The sequence below is a fragment of the Trematomus bernacchii genome, unplaced genomic scaffold (assembly GCF_902827165.1).
Source record: "Trematomus bernacchii unplaced genomic scaffold, fTreBer1.1, whole genome shotgun sequence".
Taxonomy (NCBI): Eukaryota; Metazoa; Chordata; class Actinopteri; order Perciformes; family Nototheniidae; genus Trematomus; species Trematomus bernacchii.
Window position 1 is genome coordinate 24,997,597 of NW_022987720.1, and position 27,059 is coordinate 25,024,655.

General features: G+C 40.6%; 2 protein-coding genes across 3 annotated transcripts; one reads left to right on the top strand and one right to left on the bottom strand.

Moving 5' to 3' along the window:
• Positions 1-2,062: 2,062 nt before the first annotated feature.
• On the bottom strand, positions 2,063-11,798 carry LOC117493056 (phosphoribosyl pyrophosphate synthase-associated protein 1). 2 transcript variants are annotated; one of them, XM_034143438.1, is made up of 11 exons: positions 11,253-11,798; positions 10,853-10,905; positions 10,198-10,264; positions 9,931-10,103; positions 9,650-9,765; positions 9,467-9,522; positions 8,687-8,832; positions 7,763-7,804; positions 5,409-5,479; positions 4,523-4,669; positions 2,063-3,716 (listed from the first exon to the last, which is right to left on the bottom strand). In XM_034143438.1, exons 1-11 carry the CDS (start codon positions 11,333-11,335, stop codon positions 3,558-3,560), a joined length of 1,113 nt encoding a protein of 370 aa, XP_033999329.1. In that variant the 5' UTR covers positions 11,336-11,798; the 3' UTR covers positions 2,063-3,557. The 2 variants fall into 2 exon arrangements, with proteins under 2 accessions (XP_033999329.1, XP_033999330.1); XM_034143439.1 differs by lacking the exon at positions 7,763-7,804 and having other exon boundaries at positions 11,253-11,723.
• Positions 11,799-13,366: 1,568 nt separating this feature from the next.
• Positions 13,367-26,640, top strand: LOC117493584 (cytoglobin-1-like). The gene is made up of 4 exons (XM_034144214.1): positions 13,367-13,834; positions 13,927-14,069; positions 24,988-25,219; positions 25,906-26,640. Exons 2-4 carry the CDS (start codon positions 13,927-13,929, stop codon positions 26,068-26,070), a joined length of 540 nt encoding a protein of 179 aa, XP_034000105.1. The 5' UTR covers positions 13,367-13,834; the 3' UTR covers positions 26,071-26,640.
• The last annotated feature ends 419 nt before the right edge of the window (positions 26,641-27,059 follow it).

Consider the following 27,059-nt stretch of genomic DNA (forward strand, 5'->3'; position numbering starts at 1 on the left):
ACTTTAAAATTCCTCAGAAGACTTGGAGCTCATCCTTCTTCCTCTTAGCTCGTCTACATACACGTGTGAGGAGGTGTGTAGTACCATTGAGCCACAATCAAATGGCATATTAAATTACTGTTACTCCACTACTACTTGCCTTGTTTTGACACAACTTATTTCCTTTTACTGATAATGATTGTTGAACAGGAAATGTAAAAAGAATTTTAAAAAACTGCAGCATCACTCCACCAACCTGCCTGTATTCAAAGTGATTGTTGTTTGTGGTATGCGTACCAATAATCCCTGGAAAAGGGTCTTCATACCGAGTGTATTGATTAAATAAAGCACATTTTGCATTGGTGTAAAAACAAAACCAATTCCACGATCTCTGTTCTGTGTTTTATTGCCCTCTGGTGGTCATTTTATACAAAAGAAAGATGAATTCTCTTTGTATGGGGAAGCAGGTAATTTTAAATAATGTAAAATAAGAAAATAGGGGAACCAAAAAACCTGAGAGAATGTATCAGCTTCTGATTCTTATGCCTGCTTCAATGCATGATAGAAAGTAAAACAAATAACCCTATAATCCAACAGTTAAATAAGCTACTCAGGGTTAGGGTTAGGGTTAGGGTTTAAAGCACTGTTTATGGTTCATTTTGACATTAGTTGATGTGCAGTTTCTTGAAAATATCCACAATTAAAACAGTATTTGAAACTCTGACTTACAAATATATACTTTATGCCTGCCATGAAATACGAAGGCTGGTTCAATTCATTCTTGATGAACTTTTCGATGTTCTCTCAGAGCCCTTCATAGGTGGTGTTGACAACATCTGATTGTTAAAGGCCAAGAGGACGAGTAAAAAGGTACGCTTCCTCTTTCCAAAAAACATTCATAGACACGGTGCATTGTTTGCCCAGAATCAGACGAGGAAGTGACATATGATGATAAGATCTCAGGTTCCTCTTTGTATCCCGTTTAAACTCACCGCCGGCTCACAGCAGGAGACAGAAACTCGTCTTTCTCGGCACACAGGCGGACGCAGAGAGGCAGATCGTCCTTTTTAACGCTCAGGTGGGAACTACACTTTCAATTCAGGTTGTCGTGAACTCAGATATATGTCTCTGTTGTAGATAGGATTTACATGGAAGCATATTTTTATATGATGACAGCTTCAATGTCTACCATAAAGTGCTTTTAGTTTGTCTCTGCTCCTAGACTTGGTCATAGCTCCTCAGTGTTTTAAATATACCTGAAAAGTTTTGAACAAGTATAGGATCTCTGACGTCACTTCATCACATGTAAAGGCCAACAATTAGAAAATTACTGGTACAAGTTCAACAAGATTTACTGTAGTACGGCACATAACAGTTAAAGGCCTGTTCACCCATACTGTATTTACATGTTTTTATGACCTATATTCTGTAGATTACCATTGTTTATGTCAATCAAATATGTACGGTTAAATGTAAAGTATTTAATTTAACATTTTGTTTTGATCTTATTCTATTCAACATGTCTGTAGTTTATGTATTTCTGCATTTTACTTGTAATTCCTGTTTAGTATGTTGTATGATGGTTCCTTATTTGACACAGCAAGAGGAAACGGTTGTATTTTCATTCAACAAGCTAGACAGAGTTGAAGCATAATTCAGTTTAAAAGGATGTACAGAAACACTTTTTTGGAAAACTATGAGAATGAAGAGAGGTGACTGAAGATGAGAAATGATTGTATATGTATGTATAAATGTAAATGTAAGTAGGAATAACTTGCATAATGACTTAAAGGACAATCATTGATCAAGTAAGGGGTGGGAATTAATAAGCATTTGCTTCCTCCTACTCCCATTCGGACACATATTTTTTTTTTTTATTATTATTATTATTAATATGAAGACTTTTTTTGTTGAATATATAAATATTATCGTGAATGTGGATAAATACTGTATTTTAACAATACGGTATTCTGTTTTTCACATTTGTTATTTTTTATTTGTAATTTTTTTTAATCTGTTCGAAATAAAGATTGAAATGAAATGAATGAAATGAGTTGTGTAGTCTAAATCAGAAGACTGCAAATTCAAGTCAGGGGAACATTTTATTCGTAAACGACATTTAGTACACCAGTGACGGATAACATTTGAGTCTGCATAGCAACAGCATTTAATATCGACAACCTTCACATCTGTGCCAATACAACACCATTGTGCATTAAGGATCGAAAATACCCATCGATTAGCACATCAGGAGAATCCCAGTATCCATAATTACAACAAAACGTAGCAAAAGGCATTCAGTATGGGAAACATATCAACATGTGAAATGGAAACAAACGTTGAACGAATAATTGTGGTTTTTTTTCAGTATATTTCCCTGAGCAGAAGGCTTGAACCTCACAGAAATACACACCTTGAAGTTTATTCAGAGGGCACAAAGGGGGTGCTTGTTCACAGTTTTTAAATGGGAAAATATCAAAGTATGTTGTCCATGTACATCAAGACTACAGTGCTTTTTTCGCCAGTTGAGTAAATACGCACATATTTCACATTAATGCTGGCTATTTTTTTGCACATCCTTCCTTTCAAGCAGCCATCAGTTTCCAATTACTTTGGTTCAGTACATAAACAACCACATTTTTTCTTGGTTGTCTTTCTAAAAAGTGATGCACCTTAAGCATGGAGCCACTCAAAGACCACATTACATTCAGGTGCTGGTTCAACACTCAAGCTTAAGACTTCAACATTGTTTGAGCCGCTCATTTTACTTTTTCAAACAAAGCATATAAAAACTTTGAGGACCATAAATGAGATTCCATTAACCTCCACTGCACAGAGGTACCAGCAGAAACAAACAGAAGCACTTAACCAAAACTATGTTCTCTAACAGAAGGTAGGGAAACATATGTTGTCATAATTTAGTTGAACTAACCCCCCTAATATATACACAACATAAACGTATTATCCATTCATTTCTACCAGTGTTGAAAACCTTTTTGTGTCACATAGGACATTTGACCAAGCATCCAAATATTCAAAAAAAAGGTGCATAAGATCAATCCGGGCAACGATAAGCAGTGTTGACTCTGTGGTTTGAAATAAAACACGCATTTAATACAAAGATGTCACAGCCCCGTCACAGATGGAGAATTGTTAGTAAAGCACAAACGCTTGATACTGGAGAACTGTTTCTCTTATGTATTGCTGTTGAAGCTCATTCCTTAGATGAGGTAACGGCGCAGCGTAAGACAAAATAATTGTTTAAATTTAAAGCATTTTTTGCAAAAGTTGGAAAACCGCAGCGTGACGAGGAGTGGCTTCAAAACATGACTGAATACATCAAAGTTTGCCATTTTGTCAGGTTTTCTCAAACTAAAAATGCACATGTTTACACCTTTTGAAAAGAAGTTTAATTTAATAACTAGATAGTATTAACTTTTTTAACTTCTTTAACTGATACATGTAGTCCTGACATACAACACATGGATCATGGCGTTAGCATGTTTTTCAGCACTGGGTAGAAGTGCTCCTGCTTCAGTCCCTGTCCCACCCACCTCTCCCTCCTCTCCCTCTGAGCTTTAGTCGTCCGTGGTGATGTTGCGGAACAGGTAAGCCATGGACTCTCCGTTGTGGATGCGCCGGATGGCCTCAGCTAATATCATGCTGACGTCCACCGTCTTGATTTTGGGACACTGTAGCTTCTGTACTTCATGGGGGACTGTGTTGGTTACCACCACCTGAGGGGGGGGGGGGGGTAACCAAAGGTGCAATTTATTTTCATGCTGATAAACAAAAAATCTTCAGGATCACAGATTGAAGGGGCCCAATTGTGCTAATTTTCAGAGCCCAGTCAGCTCCGTTATGATTGGTCAACAGTTTAGAGTGTTGGAGCACTAGCCAATAAGCGCAAGTGTTACTGGAACTTTGGGATTTTATCCTTTGCAGACCATTTACATGCACACAAATCCTTTATAACGCACTACAGGAAAGGGTAACCCCCAAAAGCATAATAGGGCCACTTGTACTCCTTTGCTTTGGTACACCTGTGAGTTTTCAGTGGCTACTGCTGTTCATGGTTTTTAAACGCGTAATCTGATCATGCTTAGAAACTGACTGCAGGTGAAATTAAACACCTTTTTATTCCAGTGTATTCCTATTAATCAGATTTGACCATAACACAAGTTGACGGTAACTATTGTTTTTTGAAACCTGTATAGTTAAGAGGAACTGAAAATGTACAGAAATACAACTGCAATACAATGCTACTTTCCTTATTGTTGTTAGAGCTAATGTCATGTAACATAACAAGTCCGCAAAAAAAGAACATTAGAAGGAAGTATCATCTTTCTTTGTTTTACATTGCGTTCCTAAAGAATAAATGGAAACAAAAGATTTTGGTGTTTGCTGGTTTAAAGGAAATTGGCCTTTGGTTACTTCCTTATTTATATTTTACAGGTTTGCCACAACACATTCATAAACAATCAACAATAACTGATTTAACTTTACTACGCAATATTGTAAAAAAGCGTTGCCGTGGACTCACCTCATCGATGGCGGATTCCTCGATGAGGCGTGGAGCATCGGCCGACAGTAAGCCGTGTGTGGCCATGACATAAATCTTATACGCTCCTCTCTCTTTCAGGATCTCTGCAGCTGCAACAAAGTCTCCCACATCGTCTATAATGTCATCCTGGAAGAAGAAGAAAGAAACAGCAACGTACAAATTACACCCCTGCCTCTTTGTCTTTGGTAATGTGCTGTAACAGTGCTTTTAAGTAGCCTAGGGTAATAGCAGGAACATATAAGAACAAGTACTGCCTTAACATAAAGACGGTGAATTGACTCAATAATGTCCGTTATATATGAATATCAATCATTAGCCTTCGTTAGCTAACATTAGCAACCATAAGCTACTGATAATGCCACATTAGACATTAGCAGCAAAACCCTTTTGTTCACTACATTTAGCAAGCGCAGTTTTTGTTTATAATATTGCTTCATTGACAAAAGAGAAAAATGTCTTTCAATATATTTTTGATATATCTAATATATCTTTTTACTAGACGGCTTGGTTGAATACTCAGTTCTGATTAGTACATTTCAGAGGTTGTCAATACTCGATAACAGACCGCTACTAAGGAAAGCATGACCGTTGCTAAGGAGGATACGTCATATCAATCCGCAGAAAGAAGTCCGGTCGATTTAACGCCTGCTGTGCTGTGGTTAACAAACATGAGTTTTTATCCATCAGAAAACAATATGGAATACTTTTTGAATATTCACTTTTAAATGACAAGGGAGAACTAAGTGCTATAATAATAATAATAATAATAATAATAATAATAATAATAATAATAATAATAATAATAATAATAATAATTATCAAACATGGCAGAGCAGCTGACCGTCAGCTCATCACGGCATCTTACCACAATGATGGCAATCCTCCCTCCCACGTCTCCGACTACAGTGATGGGGGGTTTCTCCTTGGCCATCATTACTGTAGAGGAAAGCAGAGCGTGTTGCCTGTGAGAGAACTTCCAAGAGGTTATGTGTGTGCTGTATTTCACCCAATGGAAAATAAATCTCTGTAGATTGGGTAAAATGGGTTGAGAAAATGTTTTGCAATCAAGGCAAATTGTGCACCCCTGGATTATGGGCGTGTTATTGGATGATGTCAATGATTTGTAGAGATTCTGTTGTTATAATGCCGTCACAAATTAAAATAAGTTTAGAAATGTTCCCCCCATTGTACCCCACCTACCCCTACGAGATTAAAGTGAAATGCAAAACTGAGTACAGCACATGCCATGCAAAAATCAAAAGGGACAGTTTTTGTTTCGTCTGCCCAGGATACCCAATCACACACAGCCTGAGGCCGGGCTGTGGCAGGCTGCATATGAACCCATATGCAGCAGATAGTCGTATTTCACACAGGACCACAGTGGCTGACAAGCACTGATGAGGGGTTCTTCAAACACACTTGCCAATGTTCTGGGGTCAGTCCTCAGTCGAACATCACAGCTGCCAGCGACTACTTTTACATGCACACAATCATCTGTTTGTATCTCACATGCCGATCACAGGCAGCTGTATTTTTACCAATGTCATAAAATAAACTATTTATTGGCCGCTAAATGTTATGTTCCCTTAAAAAATGCTGCTAACTTTTTTTTGTACTTGTGTGTGCTTGCCTCTTTATGTTTACTCTGTGTGTCTTTTATGTCCCTTCTGCTGTAACAGTGTAAGAGTACATTATTTCCTGATTCCGTATATAACTCAGATATTGATATCTATGCAGCTTTGTTTATCATTGTGAATACTTCCGTGAAAGGTTGCAAAGCTATTCATGCAATCCTATCCACCCCATGCTACAAGCAACAACATGTATGTTCCTCTGAGGGGGCACTTTAGGATTATTTCTCTTATCAAACTAATCTTTGATCCAACACAATTACAGTTTCTCAAAATTTAAGAGGACTTTCTGTCAATCCAAAACCAAAAGATGCAGCTCTACTTTGCCCATGACAAACATCCAAGAGTCAATCAGCTGGAAGTATACAAATTGTCCAAATAAAGGTTAAGTAGATGCATTATAACACAACCTGGTAAAGACAACATCAACAGGCTCTACCTTGTGACCTACAACTACAATGAGTTGATCTAAATCACCTTTTTTGATAACAATGTTTTAAAAGCTGCATTTGAAGTATTGTTGTGCATGTAAATGTAGTAATTCAAAGGGAATAAAGAGACAATCCACTGGTAAACAATCAGCCAGCCAAGCCGATTGTGGAGGAAAACGGATATCGAAGCAGAGACAGGAGGAGCATGCCTTGCTGAATACCGTGAGCCGCACAGCATCAGAAACCTGCCAGTGTCACATTCAGACTTTTATCACTATTAACAAAGAACAGCAAAAGCCATGTTGTTAGCAGTATACACACACTTCTCTAAAATATGGTTTACAGCTTGCTGAGATACTGAAACCAGTTACCTGAGAAATATCTGGTCAGATATCTTGAAATTATTTTTAAATAAAATCAACATTATCCTGATAGATTTGAATAGCTTTTGAACAGCAGGTTAGCATTGCATTCCAGAAATCATACGGATTAAAGTGTGAGACTACACTTTATATTATTGTTGATAGAATAAGTTCTGGTATTATAACTAAAGTAAGGAAATGAAACTTTGATTTGACTTGCTTAAAACGTGTCAACAATTCCATTCATAATGCTTCTTCTTCGCATCATTTCATGTTAGGATTCAAAAGCATGCTTTGTTCTTCTCCTCACATGCACTATGACCAAAAGTTAATCAGGTTTTGAAGAGCGGGGTGGGGGGGGGGGGGGTTTAATCAGGGTGCACCATGTGTTGATTGGCAAGATGAGTCCAGATATTCAAGGAAAAAAAATGTAAAATGATAACTTTTGGCATGGTTCTGGTTTGATTGATGGATTTCGAAATTAAATCAGAACACAACAAAACCAAGAGGAGTTTGGCCATCTTGTAGAACAACTGTCTGGAATCTTAGAAAGGTGGATAACACGCTTATTTCAAGTCAAACACGCCATGCAAATAGCATACTGTAGCCGGTTTAAGAGGTTTTCTCAATGTGTGCACTACAAATCACTTTTTTTGACAAACTCCCCCTCCAGAATCCAGACTGTTTTTTCACAAGATGCGACACAAACCCTTTGTCTACACATGCACCAATTGAGGAACCATTTGAAGAGGAATCATTTCATAGTCAGATGGAAGTTATGTTTTACGGTCGTACTTGGGAGCTCTATGCCGGGGAACGGAGCTTGTTGTTTGCCTGCTATTACCAACAAATAAACACCACGTTAACACAAATGCACAAATATTTGACATGACAAACACATGATGCCGAGACTTGGAAAATCCTCCCGCTAGGTAGGCAGAGATTTAAAAAATATTTCATAGCAACTAATTAGATTAGATTTTAAAATGCAAGACTTTTTATAGTTTAAGATATTTAGGAAGTTTCAAAGGAGGATTTTTTAAGTCAAGGGTGAACACAAGTAAGAAATATTGTTACTAAATAATAAAGTGAATACTGGACGCAGTTACGTCGGAGTCATTTGCCAATGACACAATCATTTCTCATACGGAATTATTCCAAAAGGCCTTACCGGGAATCAACCCTGCAAATATGTCAAAGACGGTATGCCAGAGTCACGTTATAGTATAAATATTTAAAAAATAGAGCTACTTTCCAAAGAAATAGGCAGGAACTATGATCTATGATTATTAAGCATGTCACTTTTTTGCAAGTTAGGAGTTGCAGCTGGTGGAGGATGCAGCATGAGTAGAAGTAGTGTTGTATCTGTGGAATTAAAACATGCAGTGACACAGAGAAATCCATTCCTTGGAATGTGGCTGATGGTATGAGTGAGAAACGGCAGACTCGTCAGTTCCAAACAGGTTAGCACAAATAAGATCTGGATCGGGCTGTGGGTGTCGTAAACTTGATGCACTTAAGGATTTAACTGGCAGGAATAAGAAGAAGAAGTTCCTTGCTTAATTGCAGCATGGTGTGACAAATAAAAAGGTAATCTAACTGTGAGAAACAATAAATATGTTATCTGTAGAGAGGGTCAAATCGAGCCAGTGTTTGACCTATTGATCTGCAAAAAAACCTATAAAAAAAACAGCATTCTATAGAAATGGGTGTTCTTACGAGGAAGCTCCAGTCCTGTGTGTCCGGTGGTGTTGCGTACACAAGGTGGGGAGTGTCTGCCGTCAGCCATGTCGGACTCTGAACACTGAGCCTCGCCGTGAATCACAGCCAGACCCAGACGCAGGCGCTCTGCATAGGACTGCGCCCTAATGAGGATAGAGATAAAACACATATTTAGTCACATGGATTTCAAAAGACATTGGCATTTATACACAAAAAAACATGTGTAGGATTGATAATTCTGGCAACAACAAACGAGTGGTGCAGGAATGAGACTGAAAACTATTTTTTTTTTCTTTTTTTTTTTAGCTTAGATGAGGTGAAAGTCTGAAGCTTTCATGTAAAATTAAAACAGCGGTTACTAGCAAGTGACTACATAAGACCACTAAATCTCAATTAGCCACATTTAGCTTAGTCATGCGCCCATGATGTAGCTTGTTTTAAGTTAGCTTTTTACATATAGCAATTGCATTTACACTTTCACTATTATAAAGAGAGTTCTAATATTTGAAGAAAAACCTGCTGAACAAATTGTGCATGAATAATAAATGTGTGTTTGCCACTGATCTTATTTTCTGCAATATTCTAAAATCCAATAGAAAAATGTAATCGCTCTTTGTTGAGGGAGCCCTTGCAATGCTAACTTCTGGGTGGGCCGTCAAAAATAAATCTCTTTAGTGTTTTAAATGAAGACAGTTGAAAGGTAATTTATCAAAACAATGCTAACAGAAGGTGAGATGTAGCGGAGGTTAAATGTGTTTATTTGTATCCTCCAGTTACCTCTTTGCTGCTGATGGTGACTTGGCCACAATGATGGCATTCCTGTAATCAGGAATCTGACAGAATGAAGAAAAATGGATGTCAATATTTACATCATGTGATTGATGGGTTTGGTCAACAGGTGGGGTTAACAACACTTAGATTTAAACACACACAGATAAGACAATGGAAAGGATTGATCACCTCTTCTTGGATGTACTGAATCAAGAAAGGAGAGGCACGCAGGTTGTCTACTGGGAAGCTGAAGAAGCCCTGGATCTCCTTCTGATGCAAGTCCATGGTGATAATATGTGTTATCCCTTTGGGGTAAAATACAGATTAATAGCCGGGTCTTCCCCCCCCCATTTAACACAGGTACACAGTCAACTGTGAATTTGTGAACATCAAATGAAACACTACTGATGGAGAGGGATGAAAAGACAGGCACACAAATCACAGGTTTTGATGAATTGTGTTCTCTTTACCTGCTTTCGCTAGCATTGAAGCTAACAACTTGCTAACTATTGAGCCCCTCTTCCTCATCTTGCACTGTTTGCTGTAGGGGAAGTAAGGAATGACTCCAATGATGTTCTTTGCACAAGAGGTCTTGAGGGCGTAGGCCATTACCAGCAGCTCCATAATAGCCGTGTTTACATCTCTGTTTGCATGAAATATAAAAAATACACGTTTAGTGATAACCAAATAAACTGTAAAAAGCTGTAGTTTGTAGTTCGTGCAGATGTTAAACTCACCGCGGTATGGTCTGGATGATGAAGATAGTTTGTCCACGAACTGATTCTTTCACATCCACTCTAGTTTCTGTTGTGATAGGAAAATTAGGGACACAATCATTTGATTAAGCAAAGCTGCATCTTAATTTCAGTACTGTCTAATACTGATGACTTTTTGCACTTTGTCAGTAACTGTTCACCTTTGTAAATAATGGGAAGAATTTAGCAAATGTATCAGTCACTGATGATAGGTATTCACACAGGACATGTTCTGTTTGTAGTATTATGCAGGTAGTCATACAGTACCTGGTTATGGTAACCAGTAAAGTGAGGTAGTCTATGAATTGAGTGCAGTTGTTTGTGTAGAAGGAGGGTGAGGGTCAAGCATGGTGGCAGCTAGGTGTTAAGCTTTTCAGCAATCTACAAAATATGGTATAGCAACCTTACTGATTTTTAAAAATCTCACTCAACATTTGAGTTGTGGAACTCCTGTCTAAGAATCCCAGGCAGATTATACCAATAACCTGTTTAAAATGTCTTCTAAACTCACTTGTAATTGTGTTTTCTATCCTTTACTAATTGGGTACTATTAAAAAAAAAGTTATATAGAATTGAAATCTATAATTACCAATCATTTTTGTTGTTAGCAGGAATGTGTTTTTAATATTCTCCTCACCTCTGTTAGATTCCTGAAAGACCACAGACTTCCCCAGTTCAACTCCCAGTCTCCTGTGAAGAAAGAAAGAAAGATAGATAGATAGATATATAGATAGATAGATAGATAGATATATTTTGTTACAGCAGCAATTGAAATCTTTAAAAAAGGTGTAAAAAAGTCAAACATAATAAAATACAAATAAATAAACATCAGCAAGTAAATATACATATCTACAGTAGAAAGGACATGAACCACAGAGACAATTCAATATAACATTTTCTAGATACAAATACACAATCGTGAGGTGCTCATTGATTCCTTCATTGTTTTATGACTAGACAGGCTCTTGTTTGGAACAGATTTGTATACAACATTTTGAGTAGTCAGCAACGCTGGAATACAATGAAAATATGCTTACTCCGTTATCTTCTTTGCCAATTCTGTGCATGCTACGGAGGAGTTTGCGGAAAAGACACGATAACCACTTTTAGCGACGTTCATCGTGGCAGAGCAGGTGGTTTATTTCTCACTGACAGCAGAGGCTCCTTTTTGTCTCGGCGTCTGTTTCTGATTCTCTTCTAATGACGTTGTCGTTGGTTAAACAGCTAGCTAGCTACCTACCATACACTGTACCGCTAGGTTAGCAAATCACACGAAATGACCTCCAGTGTGCGACATAAACTCAGCTACAGCAAAACTTAAAATTAAACATTAAATACTGAGTTTATTTTACTTATTTGTCCAATTGCTTGCGGAGAAACGGCACATAACTGTCACAATGTAGCACTATAGCCTTACAACTGTGTTAGCACGGAACTACGGAATCTCCTTTGGGTCAATCTTGCCAAATACGCTTTGCGGAATATATATTTGTTTGAGGATGATAGTGCGTCACATTAGCAGTGGGGGATAGTAGCAAAGTACTTTTACTCAAGTACTGTACTGATGTACAATTTTGATGTACTTGTACTTAACCTGCGTATTCATTTAAATCCATTATTAAATACACTTTGACATATATTCATAAGTTAAGATATCCAAAAGCAGTATATCAAATTAGTCAAATTATCTTGCATTTACCATTTGTGATACAACCATTTATTCAACTCTATTTTAGAGTAGACCTAAAATAAATTGCTTAATATATGTTGTTCTTACCCCCGAACTACATACTTCACACAGGTGTGCCAGTGTGACTGAAAGACATCTGAGTGAGCTAATCCCTAAATAATGTAATACTCAAACCGTGCATTTACTCGAGAAATATTGTTTATACGTTATTATTTTATAATGTGTGCACAAATTAATGATTAGACTGATCTGATGAACTGATAAAGTGATCATCTAAGATTCATGGATTGATGACATTTTAATAGTTTGGTTAAAACTACAGGCAGACAGTCATAACAAGCCCCTGTTATTTATTTGATTCTTGCCTTCAGTTGTTGATAGATAGATAACTATCTATTTGCCTTTCTATAAATCATTTACTAATTGTAAATATGGCATTTCTGGCAGCCCATCAGTAATACTCTAACCGTCCACCAGATGTCATTACTCATTAGCCCTGGATACCAAGTACAGTTATGTCTTATAGTCTAATCAGTTTAGAATGATCCTTATGTTACTAGCCTGAACCAGTCCTTCTAGTGTGGGTGCAAACAGGGGTAATTGTTGTTGTTGTGACACAATACGAAATCTTCTGCAGAAAGATAAAGTGATACGTGCAGAACGTGTCGATCCAGAATCATTGACCAACTCTCTTTGTTTGTTTATCCAAAATAACCTGTGCAGTTAGACATTTCTTACAGGAATTATGACATTTGAATGTGAGTGCCGGAGATGAACTTGTATTCAACTTTAACTTCCCATGGTTTCATTAATTACAATGTGGTTAGCTGGCATATCTTTAATTCTGCTGGCAGTCAAGATGGTATATCTGCTCACAAAGGTAATTAAGATATTCTACACTCTGCAATACCGGAAATATTAGATGACTCAAAGCACAATCAAGTTTTTTCAGTAAGTTGATTGTGATTGGTGTGCTCTTGAGGACTCTGTAAATGTTTAACATGGGTCAGTACGTTGTTGGCACCTACTGTACATTGTACCTCCCCAGTCAGGCAATAAATATCACCTCAATCTTGGCTTTTGTAAAAACATCTGATGTCTTTTAACTGCTCTCGTGTTTGTTTACCTCAGTGTACTCACAGATTCCTGGTAAATGACCCTGTGAGCCGGGCCCACCGTGAAAATGGAATAAGAACATTCTCAAGTTTTGAACACAACCAAGATCTCCCTGACTGATATCCACAGCTGCAACAAAGAGACAATACATGAACAAGTTCAATGAGCGGTGTGGCTCTCTTGAGGGTGTGTGAATATAATGGAAAGTGTAACAATTGAGTGATAACACGCTCATATAATCTCTATCTTGTCAGAAGCACAGGAGAAACCAAATGAAATATAAATCTGCCCTATATCTGATGGACGTCATGCTTTTTAATTTTGTGTTTCTACAATGCAGGGCTTTGCGAGAAATCACAGGTTAATCTCCTGGATAGTCTGGAATGGTGGTGATGGAGGTAAAAGGTCAGAGTGTGCTATTTTATCTTTTTTTTCCAACGTCATAATCTTTCATTGAATCCACGCTCGAGCCTACATGTAATACATATCTGACTCTTTTATTAAGGATTTGTTCTTTATCTCATTATGTTCTCATCAAACACCACCTACAAAGGTGAGGTGGTCAGAGTGAGAAATAAAGAGGGAGAGAGAGGCAGGATAGGGAGAGTATAAAAGAGAGAGTACAGAGGCTCCTCCTCGTTCGCTGCGTGTGTTTCTTGTGTGTTTTTCAGGCTGTTCTTCACTCACACTCTCGCTCAGCAGAGATTCAGAGGTGGAGAGCAAAGATTCTCACTGAGAAGAAAAAAAACAGGGGGGAAGGGCAACAGATTTCCATCCTCTCTCACCAGAAAAGAGACGTATACAAGAGAAAAGGTAAAAATATAGTGTTTATTTTGAAGGAGGTTGGGTTCTCTCATTAGCCCTGCCTTCTGCACGTGCTCAGCTCTGCACTACTGTGTTCCTAGATGGAGAGGATGCAGGGAGAGGCAGAGGGGGACCACCTGGAGAGACCAAGCCCACTGACTGACAAGGAGAAGGTGATGATCCAGGACTCCTGGGCGAAAGTCTACGAGAACTGCGATGACGCCGGGGTGGCCATACTCGTCAGGTATTTCTTTAGTCTTACTCTCCTGTTTTGAAATGTTGAGTTAGGAAGATATTTAAGATAAGATATACTTTATTGATTCCAATTTGGGCTTTTTTCTGTTAAAACAAGGCATTGCACCTAATGTGAATATAAAAAGTAGAACATAAACTAACATAACATATAAACATCTAAAAAAAAACAAAAACATGTTGACTGTCAAATCTGCCAAATGAACAGTGTGAAGGGCCAAATTACAGCAAAATATAAAAGTAGGATATTATTTACATTAAGTGTGCAAGGGATAACATATTACATTAAATATATATTTGTTTCTCTAATTCTGACAATAATAGAAGTCTTAAATGCTGACTTTTCATCAATCTTCTCCCAATTTCCTCAACTTTAATTAGTCCACCAGCAATAAGGTAAAAATTGCATTCGGTCTCTTTCTCCCCTCAGTAATATAACTGCACCTGCGAGGCTCACTGATAATTTTCTGCCACAGAAAACCGCAAAAATATCCACCTAAATCAATTTAACTCCAAGGATTATCCTCCCTCCGAATTCAGCTGCCAAATTCTGATCTCGTTGACTTTACAAGTTTCCAGGCTGTAAAAAAAAAAGGAACTATTTTTGCATCTGATATTCTCGCCTCTACTCCTTTTTCTTAATCCTATTCCTCAAATAGTAGAGGCACAGGATAAACATTGCAATCCATCAGTCAGACATCTTTGGCTCCCAAAGAGCTCCCTCCCAATGAGCAGGTCATGTTTTGAATGCCTGTTCAGAGGGCCGGGGAACCTGCAGCAGCTTGACTCCATCACTGGCAGTCAGAGCTCCGAAACGTCCCTCTTTTGTCTAAAATCATGGGATGAGAGAGTCCATCACAACAGCTATCACCACATGTGTTGCTCAATATTGTTCATTAATCATGGAGACATTCATGGTTAGCATGCAATCCTGTTTGAGGGTGTCGGTGTCACTGTTATTATTGCTCAAAGGATGGAACATCTGGGAAAAACAACCGGGAAAAACAAGTGTGAGCACATTGACTTTTTTTGACAAGTGTGACAATCTGGCAAGTCACGCTGTTCCCTTTATAATCCTATGATTGCAGCAGGTGAAAGTTGAGAGGGAGGTTAGCAGCCATGCAGGGTGCAACACGATTATTTTTACAGCTTACTGACTTTTAGGATTTAGCTGCAGCACTTAAACACATCAAATCACTATCCCACTCTTTGATATGCATATTGAAACTATAAAAATTAATTGAATGTACTTTCTTCTGCCACATTCCTCCACAAACACCCTATGACCTTTCAGGAATTTGAGGAATGATAATAGTTTGATAAGCGTGCCTGTGGTAAATTCTCCTTTTAGTGGTAAAAAGCAAATCACTGTCGCTCTCCGTAACCTAGACTTGAACTTTAACCTTTTCAAACTCCAAAGCAGTTTATGACTCTGAAATTAAACATTTTCTCTGGATTTAGCTCTTCAGTTAGTCTCGACGAAAAGATAAGAAAGGATAAAGAGTCCATAAAAATACTAATGAGGCTATTTATATGCAACCACAGGTCATGCAATTACAAGAGAGAGAGATTAAACACCACGGCTCCTCATTAGTTTGCTACGAAACTAAGAACACTTTGCTTAGCTTCTATCTCTTCCCATTTCAGGCATTTGAGCTCAAATATCGAGCCGTATGCTTCACAGAACAATATTTGCCTCCTTTTTGTGATAGTTGTTGCAGAGACAGTGGGAGATGGGACATCAGGTCTAGAAAGCAGCAACCAGATGCATTGGCGCTCTTCCCAGACAGTGGGTGGGAGTTTTTAGTTTCCTATTTACTAATTCTCTATGATATACCTTTGAGGTTCAATCAGGGACATAAACCAACGAAAACGTCTTTGAACTCACTATTTTTACTCAGAAAAAGCAGGCTGTGCGAATGTTAAAATCCAGACTTGGAACTTGAACAGAAAGCATTTGACATGTAAGCCAAATGAAACATGAAGCGTTGGCTGTCAGGTGAGCTCATCGTAGCCTGAGCACTTTCTTTACCTCCCCCTCTCTAACAAGACATCACAAATCATGTTCGCCTTCCCTTTAATTTGCCATGATTGGAGCCACTTTACAGAACAATTCAGACACATTTGCCAACAGTTTCACAAGGGGGCACAGCAGGAAATGACAAAGATGATTGTCTAAATCCAGAGGACGGATTTCTGGAGCAAGACCTGTTTTTAGCCATGCGTTTTCAACTGCGCAAGAGATAACATAACACCAAATAGATATTAGCATTGATAACGGGATACAGATTTGGTTTAGAATCTTAAAAATCCTGATTCACACAGATGTTTACACTGTGTTCACATTGAAGAATAAATTATATAAATCCTAAAAAAAAAAGCATTTCTTTTTTTGAGATTGTTACGAACTTGGATTCACAAGGGAAAAAGGACTCAAATGCACGACCCGGGAGCCAGAGGTAAAGTATAAGCAATATATACTTTTATTTGCCAAAAAGGATATACAAAAAGACAGCGACGTGCAGTCAGTGGAGGCAGGGGAGGCAGAGCCTCACCTGTCATACCCCAATGTAACGGAAAAACAATTAAAGAAAAACTAAATAATAATAATAATAAAATGTCTCCACTGATCTTGTGTAAATGTGATTTCTGTATGATTCCAATCGCATTTTATAGTCAAAATCAGCAAATTTGCCGAGCTCCGCTACGGGAGCGATGAGAAGTGAGGCAGGTACGAGCACTGCCTCACGTAAGCCCACAGTAACTTGCTGGAGCGCGGGCACTAATTTAGCGCGGCCACTTATTTTGTGAGCGCGCTCAAGCCATTTACTGTGGGGTGAGGTGAGGCACAGATCAGCTCTGCCTCACTTCAGAATGCGTCACCCCACAGAAACTGGCTGGAAAGCGGGCCCTAAGCGCATGCCTGTTCCCATCTCACTGTATGTCACCAATGTAATGTTTGTAGATCCCTTTATTACATTTATCCTCGCCATCCATAGTCTCTAAATAACTTATTTCACGTATATATGATATTTAGGCTCGCTGGTCTCATCGTACAACGGCAATGAAAAAAGCACCAGAAGAGGCAGCCATAACCTCTGCCGCACTGAAGGGGGCGCACGTGAGCCCACAGGTTCTTGTTGCTACTGTTATTCTACCGCAAACAACAAACTAGACTTTTGAAACTACAGGAAGATAAGGAGGACTTTTACAAAACAGTAATAGAGATTGTTGTCCAGAAGGATAGCATGGACTTATATTCATCTTCAAGTCAAGGTAAGACCACAACTGTAATGAAAATGGGATCTTACTTAGAAAGAACAATCCAATATTTAGATTTTGGGTATCCTTTTGTTGATCGGTCTGTTTAAAATTAATCATAGCATCAGATATTCTGGGCTCTATAAAAAAAAAACATCCTCCCCTCGGTCATGAACCTTGGAGTGACCTTCACTAGCACTTTTAAATTCGACAAGCAGGTCAGCACCGTAGTAAAATCCTGCTTTTTTAAAAATAAGACTATTGGCCAAAACCAAGTCGTATTTATCTTTTAATAACTTAGAAAGGGTTATTGTTTGTTTGTAGGGTTATTGTTTGTTTGTAGGGTTATTAACGCCTTTGTAACCTCGAGACTGGACTATTGTAACGCTCTGTATGTGGGTATGGACCAGGCCTCAATTAAATGCCTACAGCTAGTCCAAAACGCTGCTGCACGTTTGCTGACTGGCCACAAAAAGCGTGACCACATCACCCCTATTCTGGCCTCACTACACTGGCTTCCAGTTCGGTTCAGAATTGATTTTAAAATCCTTTTATTTGTTTTTAAAGCACTAAATGGGCTGGCTCCGGCCTATATAGCTGAACTGCTCCAGCGCTACACCCCAGCCAGAGCTTTAAGGTCTGCTGACCAGCTGCTGCTGATAGTGCCCAAGACCAGGCTAAAAACCCGAGGGCACTGAGCCTTCGCAGCAGCTGGCCCTAGGCTCTGGAACACTCTGCCCCTCCATGTGAGGTCGGCCCAGACCCTAGGGGTTTTTAAATCTAAACTAAAAACACACTTCTTCTCTCTGGCTTTCTAGTTAGAGCGGAGCACGACTCCTGACTTTTCCGTATGTTTTATTTTTATTTTGTTTTTAAGATATATCTGTTGTAATTTATTGTCGTTTATTGTAATTGTAGTAATGTGTTTTTATTACATGTACAGCACTTTGGCTCGACCAAAAATCGCTTTTAAATGTGCTATATAAATAAATAAACCTGATTTGATCAGACTAAAAAAGCTTTTGAAAATAACAGAATATTTCGATTAAGGTCAAAATAGGCTATAATATTTGTAAATCTGACTCTGAAAGAGTCAGTGCCTCACCAGCCATGAACCTCACCGCACGTCACTGCAAAAAGAAAAACACTCTTAGCGAGGTGACAAAAATAAAGAGCTTCAATAAGGCTCAACAAAAAACGCTCACAACGTGAGGAACAAAACTTACAAAAGGTTTTCAGGAGCATGAATCAGGCATGTGTCAAGATAAGCAAATGCTGATGAGCAGAGTTCTGGCATGAGGACAGGACAAGACGAACTGACAACAAACAACGGGAAACAGGGGAATATAAACAGGAGATAACTGGGCACAGGTGAAAACAATCAGGGGCGGGGCTGGGCTGATGAGCGCGGGAGAACACACTAGGGAAGGGAGTCAAGGAACCTGAAATGAGACGTGACAATTGAGTGACAAAACAAAACAGGAAGTGAAAGACAATACATGAATAACAACATGAAACATGACTGACTTAGCACTTTTGACGGTGCACAACAGTACCCCCCCCCCCTCTAGGGCCGACTCCTGATGGCCCAGGCCGATCATTAAAATCCTGGATGAGAGTTTTGTCTACTATGAACTTTGCAGGTACCCAGCACCTTTCCTCGAGACCATAACCTTTCCAATCCACCAGGAATTGCTTGCCCTGACCCCTATTGCGGACCTCCAGCAGCTTGCGGACCTTGTAAGTTAGACCACCTTCAAAAAACTGGGGCGGTGGAGGGGGCTTGGAGGCGGGAACAAGTGTGCTCTCATACACTGGTTTGATCTTGCTGACATGGAATGTAGGATGTACTCTCATGGACCTGGGAAGTCATAAGCGCACAGACACAGGATTGATGACTTTAGACACCGAAAAAGGCCCCACAAACCTTGGAGCCAACTTCTTGGAAGCCACCTGAAGTGGTAGGTCCTTGGTGGAAAGCCAAACCTTTTGACCCGGACCGTAGAGGGGAGTGGCACTGCGGTGGACGTCTGCTACAGCCTTCATCCGAGTCGAACTTCTGAGAAGAGACTGGCGAGCCCCAGCCCAAACTCGGCGACAGCGTCTAATCAAGGCATGAGCCGATGGTACCGTTACTTCCCCTTCGTTGGTTGAGAACAGCGGAGGTTGGTAGCCATTGGCACAATGGAAAGGGGAGAGACCCGTGGCCGCCGTGGGAAGAGTATTGTGGGCAAACTCGACCCATGTGAAGTGGTCGCTCCAGGTGGTCTGGTTCTGGAAAACGAGACAGCGTAGTGTAGTCTCCAGTTCCTGATTCAGGCGCTCCGACTGTCCATTTGATTGAGGGTGGTAACCTGATGACATGCTGACGGTGGTGCCTATGAGTTTGCAAAACTCCTTCCAAAAAGAGGAAATGAATTGTGGACCCCTGTCGGAAACAATGTCATTAGGGAATCCATGGATCCTGAATATATGGGTCATCATGACCTCTGCGGTACCTTTGGCAGAGGGAAGCTTGGTTAGAGGAATGAAATGAACCATCTTGGAGAATCTATCTACCATACAATTGATTTTCGAGTAGTTTCTGCAGAACCTGACGGACATGGTGAACATGGGACTTAGAGTCTGGTGAGAAAATCAAAATGTCATCAAGGTACACAAACACAGAAACATTCAAAAATTCCCGCAAAACCTCATTCACAAAACCCTGAAACACAGCCGGTGCATTACACAGTCCAAAAGGCATTACAAGGTATTCATAGTGACCGCTCTGAGTGTTAAATCCTGTCTTCCACTCATCCCCCTTCCTTATTCTAACCAAGTGATAAGCATTTCTTAAATCCAGCTTGGTAAAAATCTTGGCAGTCTGAAGTAGCTCGAAAGCAGAGGACATGAGTGGCAGAGGATAGCGGTTCTTCACCGTAATGTCATTAAGAGGGCTGTAGTGTATGCAAGGTCTCAGAGAACCGTCCTTCTTTCCTACGAAGAAAAATCCCGCTCCAGTTGGGGAAGATGAAGGGCGGATAATCCCTGATTTGAGAGAAGAGGAAATGTAGTCGTCAATTGCCGCTCTCTCTGGCCTTGAGATTGAATACAGTCTTCTCTTGGGAATGGGAGCCCCCGGTAGGAGATCAATGGGGCAATCAAAAGGTTGGTGAGGAGGTAGCGACATGGCTTTTGATTTGTTAAAGGCTTCCTTTAGATCGTGATAACATAACGGTACTTTAGGTCAGGATAGTCTGGGTGATCTATGATGATCCTACTAGGGTCTGTTGGTGCCTTAACAGAGTGTGAATGTTTACACCTGTTAATACAATCCTCTCCCCACTCCTTAATTTTTCCTGAGCACCAGTCAATGTGTGGGTTGTGGATTTTTAACCACGGAAAACCCAAAATAATCGGATGCTGAGCAGATTCAAAAATGTTAAACTGCATAACTTCAGTGTGGTCATTATCTACAGTAATCTGGATAGGTTCTGTGCAGTGGGTTACTGTAAACAACAAACGTCCGTCTAAAGCACTGGCGTTAATGGGGCGAGATAGAGGAACAGTCTTTATACGAAGCTGTTTGACTATGCCCCAATCCATAAGACTTTCGTCCGCTCCTGAGTCTATTAGCACCCCTTGGTCAATGACCTGATCATTAATAAAAATGTTTACCTTGGTAACTGGTCGAGGAGGAAAGTCTGTGGGAAGCTTGCTCACCAGCGCCCTCCTCTTGGCTGGTAAGCTTGGTCTTTTCCCGGACATGAAGCGAGTTGGTGACCCGGCTGGCCACAGTAGAAACAACACCTTTCTCGTAGCCGGCGCTGTCTCTCCTCCACGGAAAGCCTGGTCCTTCCCAACTGCATGGGTTCATCTGCAACGGACGAAGGTGCTGTCCTCCAACTGGCCGAATCCGCTGGCTGTAAAACCTCCTCTGGTAGAACGGTTCGCTGAGAAAAGCCCTGGAAACTGGGATGTCCGTCACGGTTGCGTCAACGTTCTCTCTCCCTTTCCCGAAGTCGGTTGTCGATCCGGATGGACACGGCGATGAGAGACTCCAGGTCCCGTGGTACCTCCAGAGGAGCCAGCTGGTCCTTGATTGGATCTGAAAGCCCAGTCAGAAAAGCGTTGCGAAGAGCCGGAACATTCCACCCGCTGTCCGCTGCTGCCGTGCGAAACTCGATGGCATAATCCACCACCTGGTGATTGTGCTGGCGCATCTGAAGTAGCCTTCGGCTAGCTTCTGTAGCAGGTGACGAGTGATCAAAAATACGACTCATAGTGTCTATAAAGTTGGTTAATGAGTAACAAAGCTCAGAGTCTCTGGACCATTCTGCAGTAGCCCAGGCTGCAGCTCTTCCCGTTAAATGGGACACAATGAACGCCACTTTACCATGGTCTGATGAAAAAGCCCCTGGGTTGTGTTGGAAATGCAGATCGCACTGCACCAGGAAAGCTTTGCAATTTATGGAATCTCCGGAGAACCTCTCCGGAAGAGCCAGCCGTAGTGAGGAGGAAACAGCCTGGCTCGGGTTGACAGCGTCAACAGGATCCGCGACATGAAAGCAGTCAGCTGTGACTGACGTCATCGGCGGAGCAGTCTGAAGGTGAGTGATGAACTGCTGCATCTGATCCGTCAGCTGTCGTATCTGTGCAGAGACGGAAACTTGGAGCTCAGCCTGGTGTCCTACCAGTTCCTTCACTCCTTGGCTGATTAATCCCAGCTGTTCCTCGTGGTGAAAAATCCTCACGCCTTGGGCTGACAGGGCGGCGTGAAGTGTTTTTGGGTCGGCTGAGTCCATTGTGGTCAGTTCGTTCTGTTACGAACTTGGATTCACAAGGGAAAAAGGACTCAAATGCACGACCCGGGAGCCAAAGGTAAAGTATAAGCAATATACTTTTATTTGCCAAAAAAGGATATACAAAAAGAAAAACACTCTTAGCGAGGTGACAAAAATAAAGAGCTTCAATAAGGCTCAACAAAAAACGCTCACAACGTGAGGAACAAAACTTACAAAAAGTTTTCAGCATGAATCAGGCATGTGTCAAGATGCTGATGAGCAGAGTTCTGGCATGAGGACAGGACAAGACGAACTGAAAACAAACAATGGGAAACAGGGGAATATAAACAGGAGATAACTGGGCACAGGTGAAAACAATCAGGGGCGGGCAGGAGCGGACTGGGACTAAAAATCAGCCCGGGACTCTCGACCGGTCCACTTCGGTACCGCCGGCCCACCTCGGTACCGCAAGTAAATACCACTAGTAAATTGTCAACGGGGGGGGGGGGGGGTGCGGGTGCTAGTGACTTATCCGACCGGCCCACCTCGATACCGCAAGTAAATACCGCTAGTAAATTGTCGACGCTAGTGACTTATCCGACCGGCCCACATCGTCCGCTTGTCCCGAACGTCCAGATGGCCAGTCCACCACTGGGGGCGGGGCTGGGCTGATGAGCGCGGGAGAACACACTAGGGAAGGGAGTCAAGGAACCTGAAATGAGACGTGACAATTGAGTGACAAAACAAAACAGGAAGTGAAAGACAATACAAGAATAACAACGTGACAACTGTTGTCTTCGGGTCAAATCTGACCGATTTACTACTTTCATCAATCATAACTTTTTTGTTTTACATTCGATTGCATTAAGGCTTTATGATATCCTTCACAGTAGACATTTGAACATATAAATTGTTGATCACCACTTTCATTGAATTTTGGATGATTTAGTCAACTTTGTAACACCCATGGTGTTCCCGGTCAAAAATGACCGTCATAAAGAAAAGGAATTAGTCACCATCCAGATCAGATAAAACACACAAACATCCACACACACACACACGCACGCACACACACAGATTACCATATATACTTTTAAAAGGATTCGACACTGTGGCAGTAAGGTCTCATGGTTTTCTTTTATTTCAAAATATTGTTAAATACAGATACAAAGGTGAGCCGTAATGAAAAAAAATGTACAATCATCACAATTAACTGTTAGAAAATGTATAAATGTCTTGCTAATACCTCATTAAGTGAACACAAGTGGGCACGGACTAATCGAAGGAAACGTCACATGAGATTTAGAAATAACAGTATTTACATGGCAGTTTTATAGATATACACATTCAGTAGAAGGCACATCCAAGTCAAATGTGACCTCTTCCTCTTGTCCACTGTTTGCATTTACTTTCCCTCCCTCCTTAATAATTTGGTCCTTTACAAGAGTATAAAAAACAACGAGGAGAGATTTAATTTCTACGTCTCTCTTAGCCATCAAAAGGGCACAGTACCAGTACTCATTTAAAGTGTATGTCCCATAACCCACGATTATAATAGATTAAACTGTATTCCCCAGATACATAGCTTCCCATTAATGGTCAGTACAGTCAATTCCTCCCTCTATCATGAGCCGTGGCCCAAAAATGTGAAATCTCTTGTCCAATAAACCCAGACTAAAAGCTTCACCCACTTGAGCTTGAGTGCTTAGACCAGCCCACTTCCTCATAGACGGCATTGATGCCGCAGTACATCGTAGCCAAGAGTTTGGTCCAGGCCGCGGCCACCTCTGGTGTCACAACCTCTGAGAAGGCCTCTCCAAGGACCTCCAGTATCACACCGCTCAGGATCTGGGAAACACAATACAATGGGGTTCTTAAGCCAACTTTAAGGTCTTAAATTAGTAAATGAGAATACAACTCTTATTACATTGGCATAATGAAGTAGCAATGGGCCCTGTGCGCACAGTTACGATGGGTCATAGGGCATGTTACTACACACACACACAGACACACAGACACACACACACACACACACACACACACACACACACACACACACACACACACACACACACACACACACACACACACACACACACACACACACACACACACACACACACACACATACTCTAGATGTGTTCCCCCGCCCTTATGTGCCCAATCCCCCCATGTGAATCACACCTGGCACACACAAACACACACACACAGAACAATTTGACACAGTTCCCGCTCTTATGTGCCCATCCCCCCACATGGATCACACCTGGCACACGCAATACATGTTCAGTGTCTATTCTTTGTATATTTACTGCAGTTTTTCCTGTATACCAGTAGTCTGATACAATATGTACAGTTTGAAAGGGTGTTAAATGAAATTTGGTGAGGATTAATGGTTTTTGTGTTAATGTAATAGCAGTTAAAACAGGACCGGTCAAATTTGACCGCGAACACCAAAGTAAGGGGGGGGAAAACGAAGACAAAAGGAGGGTTAAAGTGCCAAAGAATGTAGTAACATTATGGTAGAATACAATGTCCTGATAAACAAATTAAACTGTTTTACTGTATTTTTGAAAGCTATAAAAAACATCTGTCTGCATTAGGATTTATGTGCAGCTGGAAGCTTTTCTTGTTCATTTTTAAGTCTTTTTAATGTATGGTGTCACACAGTATCAACACAGTGAAGCAAAGCAAGCACTTAAAGGGAAAATATGCAGCACTATCATGTCAGTGCCGATATTTACTCATGGTATCTTGCCAGCTCAGAGGAAAATGAACGTGGGTTTGCAGGATCGAGCTGAGGGCGATGAGATTAGTGGAGCTTTGCAGCAGCTGCTCATACTCATATCTCTCATTTACTCATGACTCTCCTTCCTTTTGCAGGCTGTTTGTGAACTTCCCCTCATCCAGGCAGTACTTCAGCCAGTTCAAGCACATCGAGGAACCGGAGGAGCTGGAGAGGAGTGCACAGCTCAGGAAGCATGCAAACAGAGTCATGAATGGCCTCAACACGCTGGTGGAGAGCCTCGACAACTCAGAGAAAGTGGCTTCGGTGCTGAAGCTGTTGGGCAAGGCTCACGCACTCCGACACAAGGTGGAGCCTGTGTACTTTAAGGTAAAAACACACTCAGAGATTAATTTAAATCCTTGAATAATTACAAATTAACAGTTAAAGTTGCATGAATGTATTTTTGACCACCAGAGGGCAGAGAGCAGACTAAATTATAATCTTTAGGTGCTGTGATGTAACCCTTTATCAAGGATTCTTTTTTACCAGATTTTTGATCCCACTTATTGCTATCTTTGTCCGTGACTGATCCCAGACTTTCCTGTAAAAACCATTAGGAAGCCTGGGTGAAGCAGAGGTGGGAGAGCAAAAAGGAAACACATGTCATACAAGAAATTATGTCTCATTACATAATAGTGGAATGATGATTTTCAAAAGAGCCAACTAATAAGAGTGTGTGTGTGTGTGTGTGTGTGTGTGTGTGTGTGTGTGTGTGTGTGTGTGTGTGTGTGTGTGTGTGTGTGTGTGTGTGTGTGTGTGTGTGTGTGTGTGTGTGTGTGTGTGTGTGTGTGTGTGTGTGTGTGTGTGTGTGTGTGTGTGTGTGTGTGTGTGTGTGTGTGTGTGTGTGTGTGTGTGTGTGTGTGTGTGTGGTAACATGCCCTATGACCCATCGTAACTGTGCGCACAGGGCCCATTGCTACTTCATTATGCCAATGTAATAAGAGTTGTATTCTCATTTACTAATTTAAGACCTTAAAGTTGGCTTAAGAACCCCATTGTATTGTGCTTCCCAGATCCTGAGCGGTGTGATACTGGAGGTCCTTGGAGAAGCCTTCTCAGAGGTTGTGACACCAGAGGTGGCCGCGGCCTGGACCAAACTCTTGGCTATGATGTACTGCGGCATCAATGCCGTCTATGAGGAAGTGGGCTGGTCTAAGCACTCAAGCTCAAGTGGGTGAAGCTTTTAGTCTGGGTTTATTGGACTTATTAAGAGATTTCACATTTTTGGGCCACGGCTCATGATAGAGGGAGGAATTGACTGTACTGACCATTAATGGGAAGCTATGTATCTGGGGAATACAGTTTAATCTATTATAATTGTGGGTTATGGGACATACACTTTAAATGAGTACTGGTACTGTGCCCTTTTGATGGCTAAGAGAGACGTAGAAATTAAATCTCTCCTCGTTGTTTTTTATACTCTTGTAAAGGACCAAATTATTAAGGAGAGAGGGAAAGTAAATGCAAACAGTGGACAAGAGGAAGAGGTCACATTTGACTTGGATGTGCCTTCTACTGAATGTGTATATCTATAAAACTGCCATGTAAATACTGTTATTTCTAAATCTCATGTGACGTTTCCTTCGATTAGTCCGTGCCCACTTGTGTTCACTTAATGAGGTATTAGCAAGACATTTATACATTTTCTAACAGTTAATTGTGATGATTGTACATTTTTTTTCATTACGGCTCACCTTTGTATCTGTATTTAACAATATTTTGAAATAAAAGAAAACCATGAGACCTTACTGCCACAGTGTCGAATCCTTTTAAAAGTATATATGGTAATCCAAATCCTCTGCATTTCTACGTACTACTGTGTTGACATAATTAGACGTTACCTTTTTCTCGCTTGGCCTACCGCTCTGTCTGAGTCAGCAGTGCTAAGTATAAGCTGCTGGAAGACCCTATTTATAAAACCATTTATCCAAATGCTCTCTCTTTTTTTATTATGGAGAGACCCTGCTAAATATATGGGAAATGGATTGGTATCCATTAATAGTCCTGCATGGAGCCAATTTCTACAACACATTTTACAACATGCTGTCCTTTCTTATTTAAAAAGAGACAAAATAAAGGTTGATTTTTTACAGCTTCAAGGACAAAGTTGCGAAGTGGGTTGTTTCAGAATAGAAACACACAGCATGCTCTGTTTACCCCTTAGTCC

Bases quoted from the DNA above. Each gene is read 5' to 3' on its own strand.
- LOC117493056 (XM_034143438.1), bottom strand. From the start codon at position 11,335: ATGAACGTCGCTAAAAGTGGTTATCGTGTCTTTTCCGCAAACTCCTCC. The intron at 10,906-11,252 runs GTAAGCATATTT...CTTTCTTCACAG, and splicing joins TTGGCAAAGAAGATAACGGA to GAGACTGGGAGTTGAACTGG. The intron at 9,523-9,649 runs GTGATCAATCCT...TCATTCTGTCAG, and splicing joins TTCAGTACATCCAAGAAGAG to ATTCCTGATTACAGGAATGC.
- LOC117493584 (XM_034144214.1), top strand. From the start codon at position 13,927: ATGGAGAGGATGCAGGGAGAGGCAGAGGGGGACCACCTGGAGAGACCA. The intron at 14,070-24,987 runs GTATTTCTTTAG...TTCCTTTTGCAG, and splicing joins GGGGTGGCCATACTCGTCAG to GCTGTTTGTGAACTTCCCCT. The intron at 25,220-25,905 runs GTAAAAACACAC...TGTGCTTCCCAG, and splicing joins TGGAGCCTGTGTACTTTAAG to ATCCTGAGCGGTGTGATACT.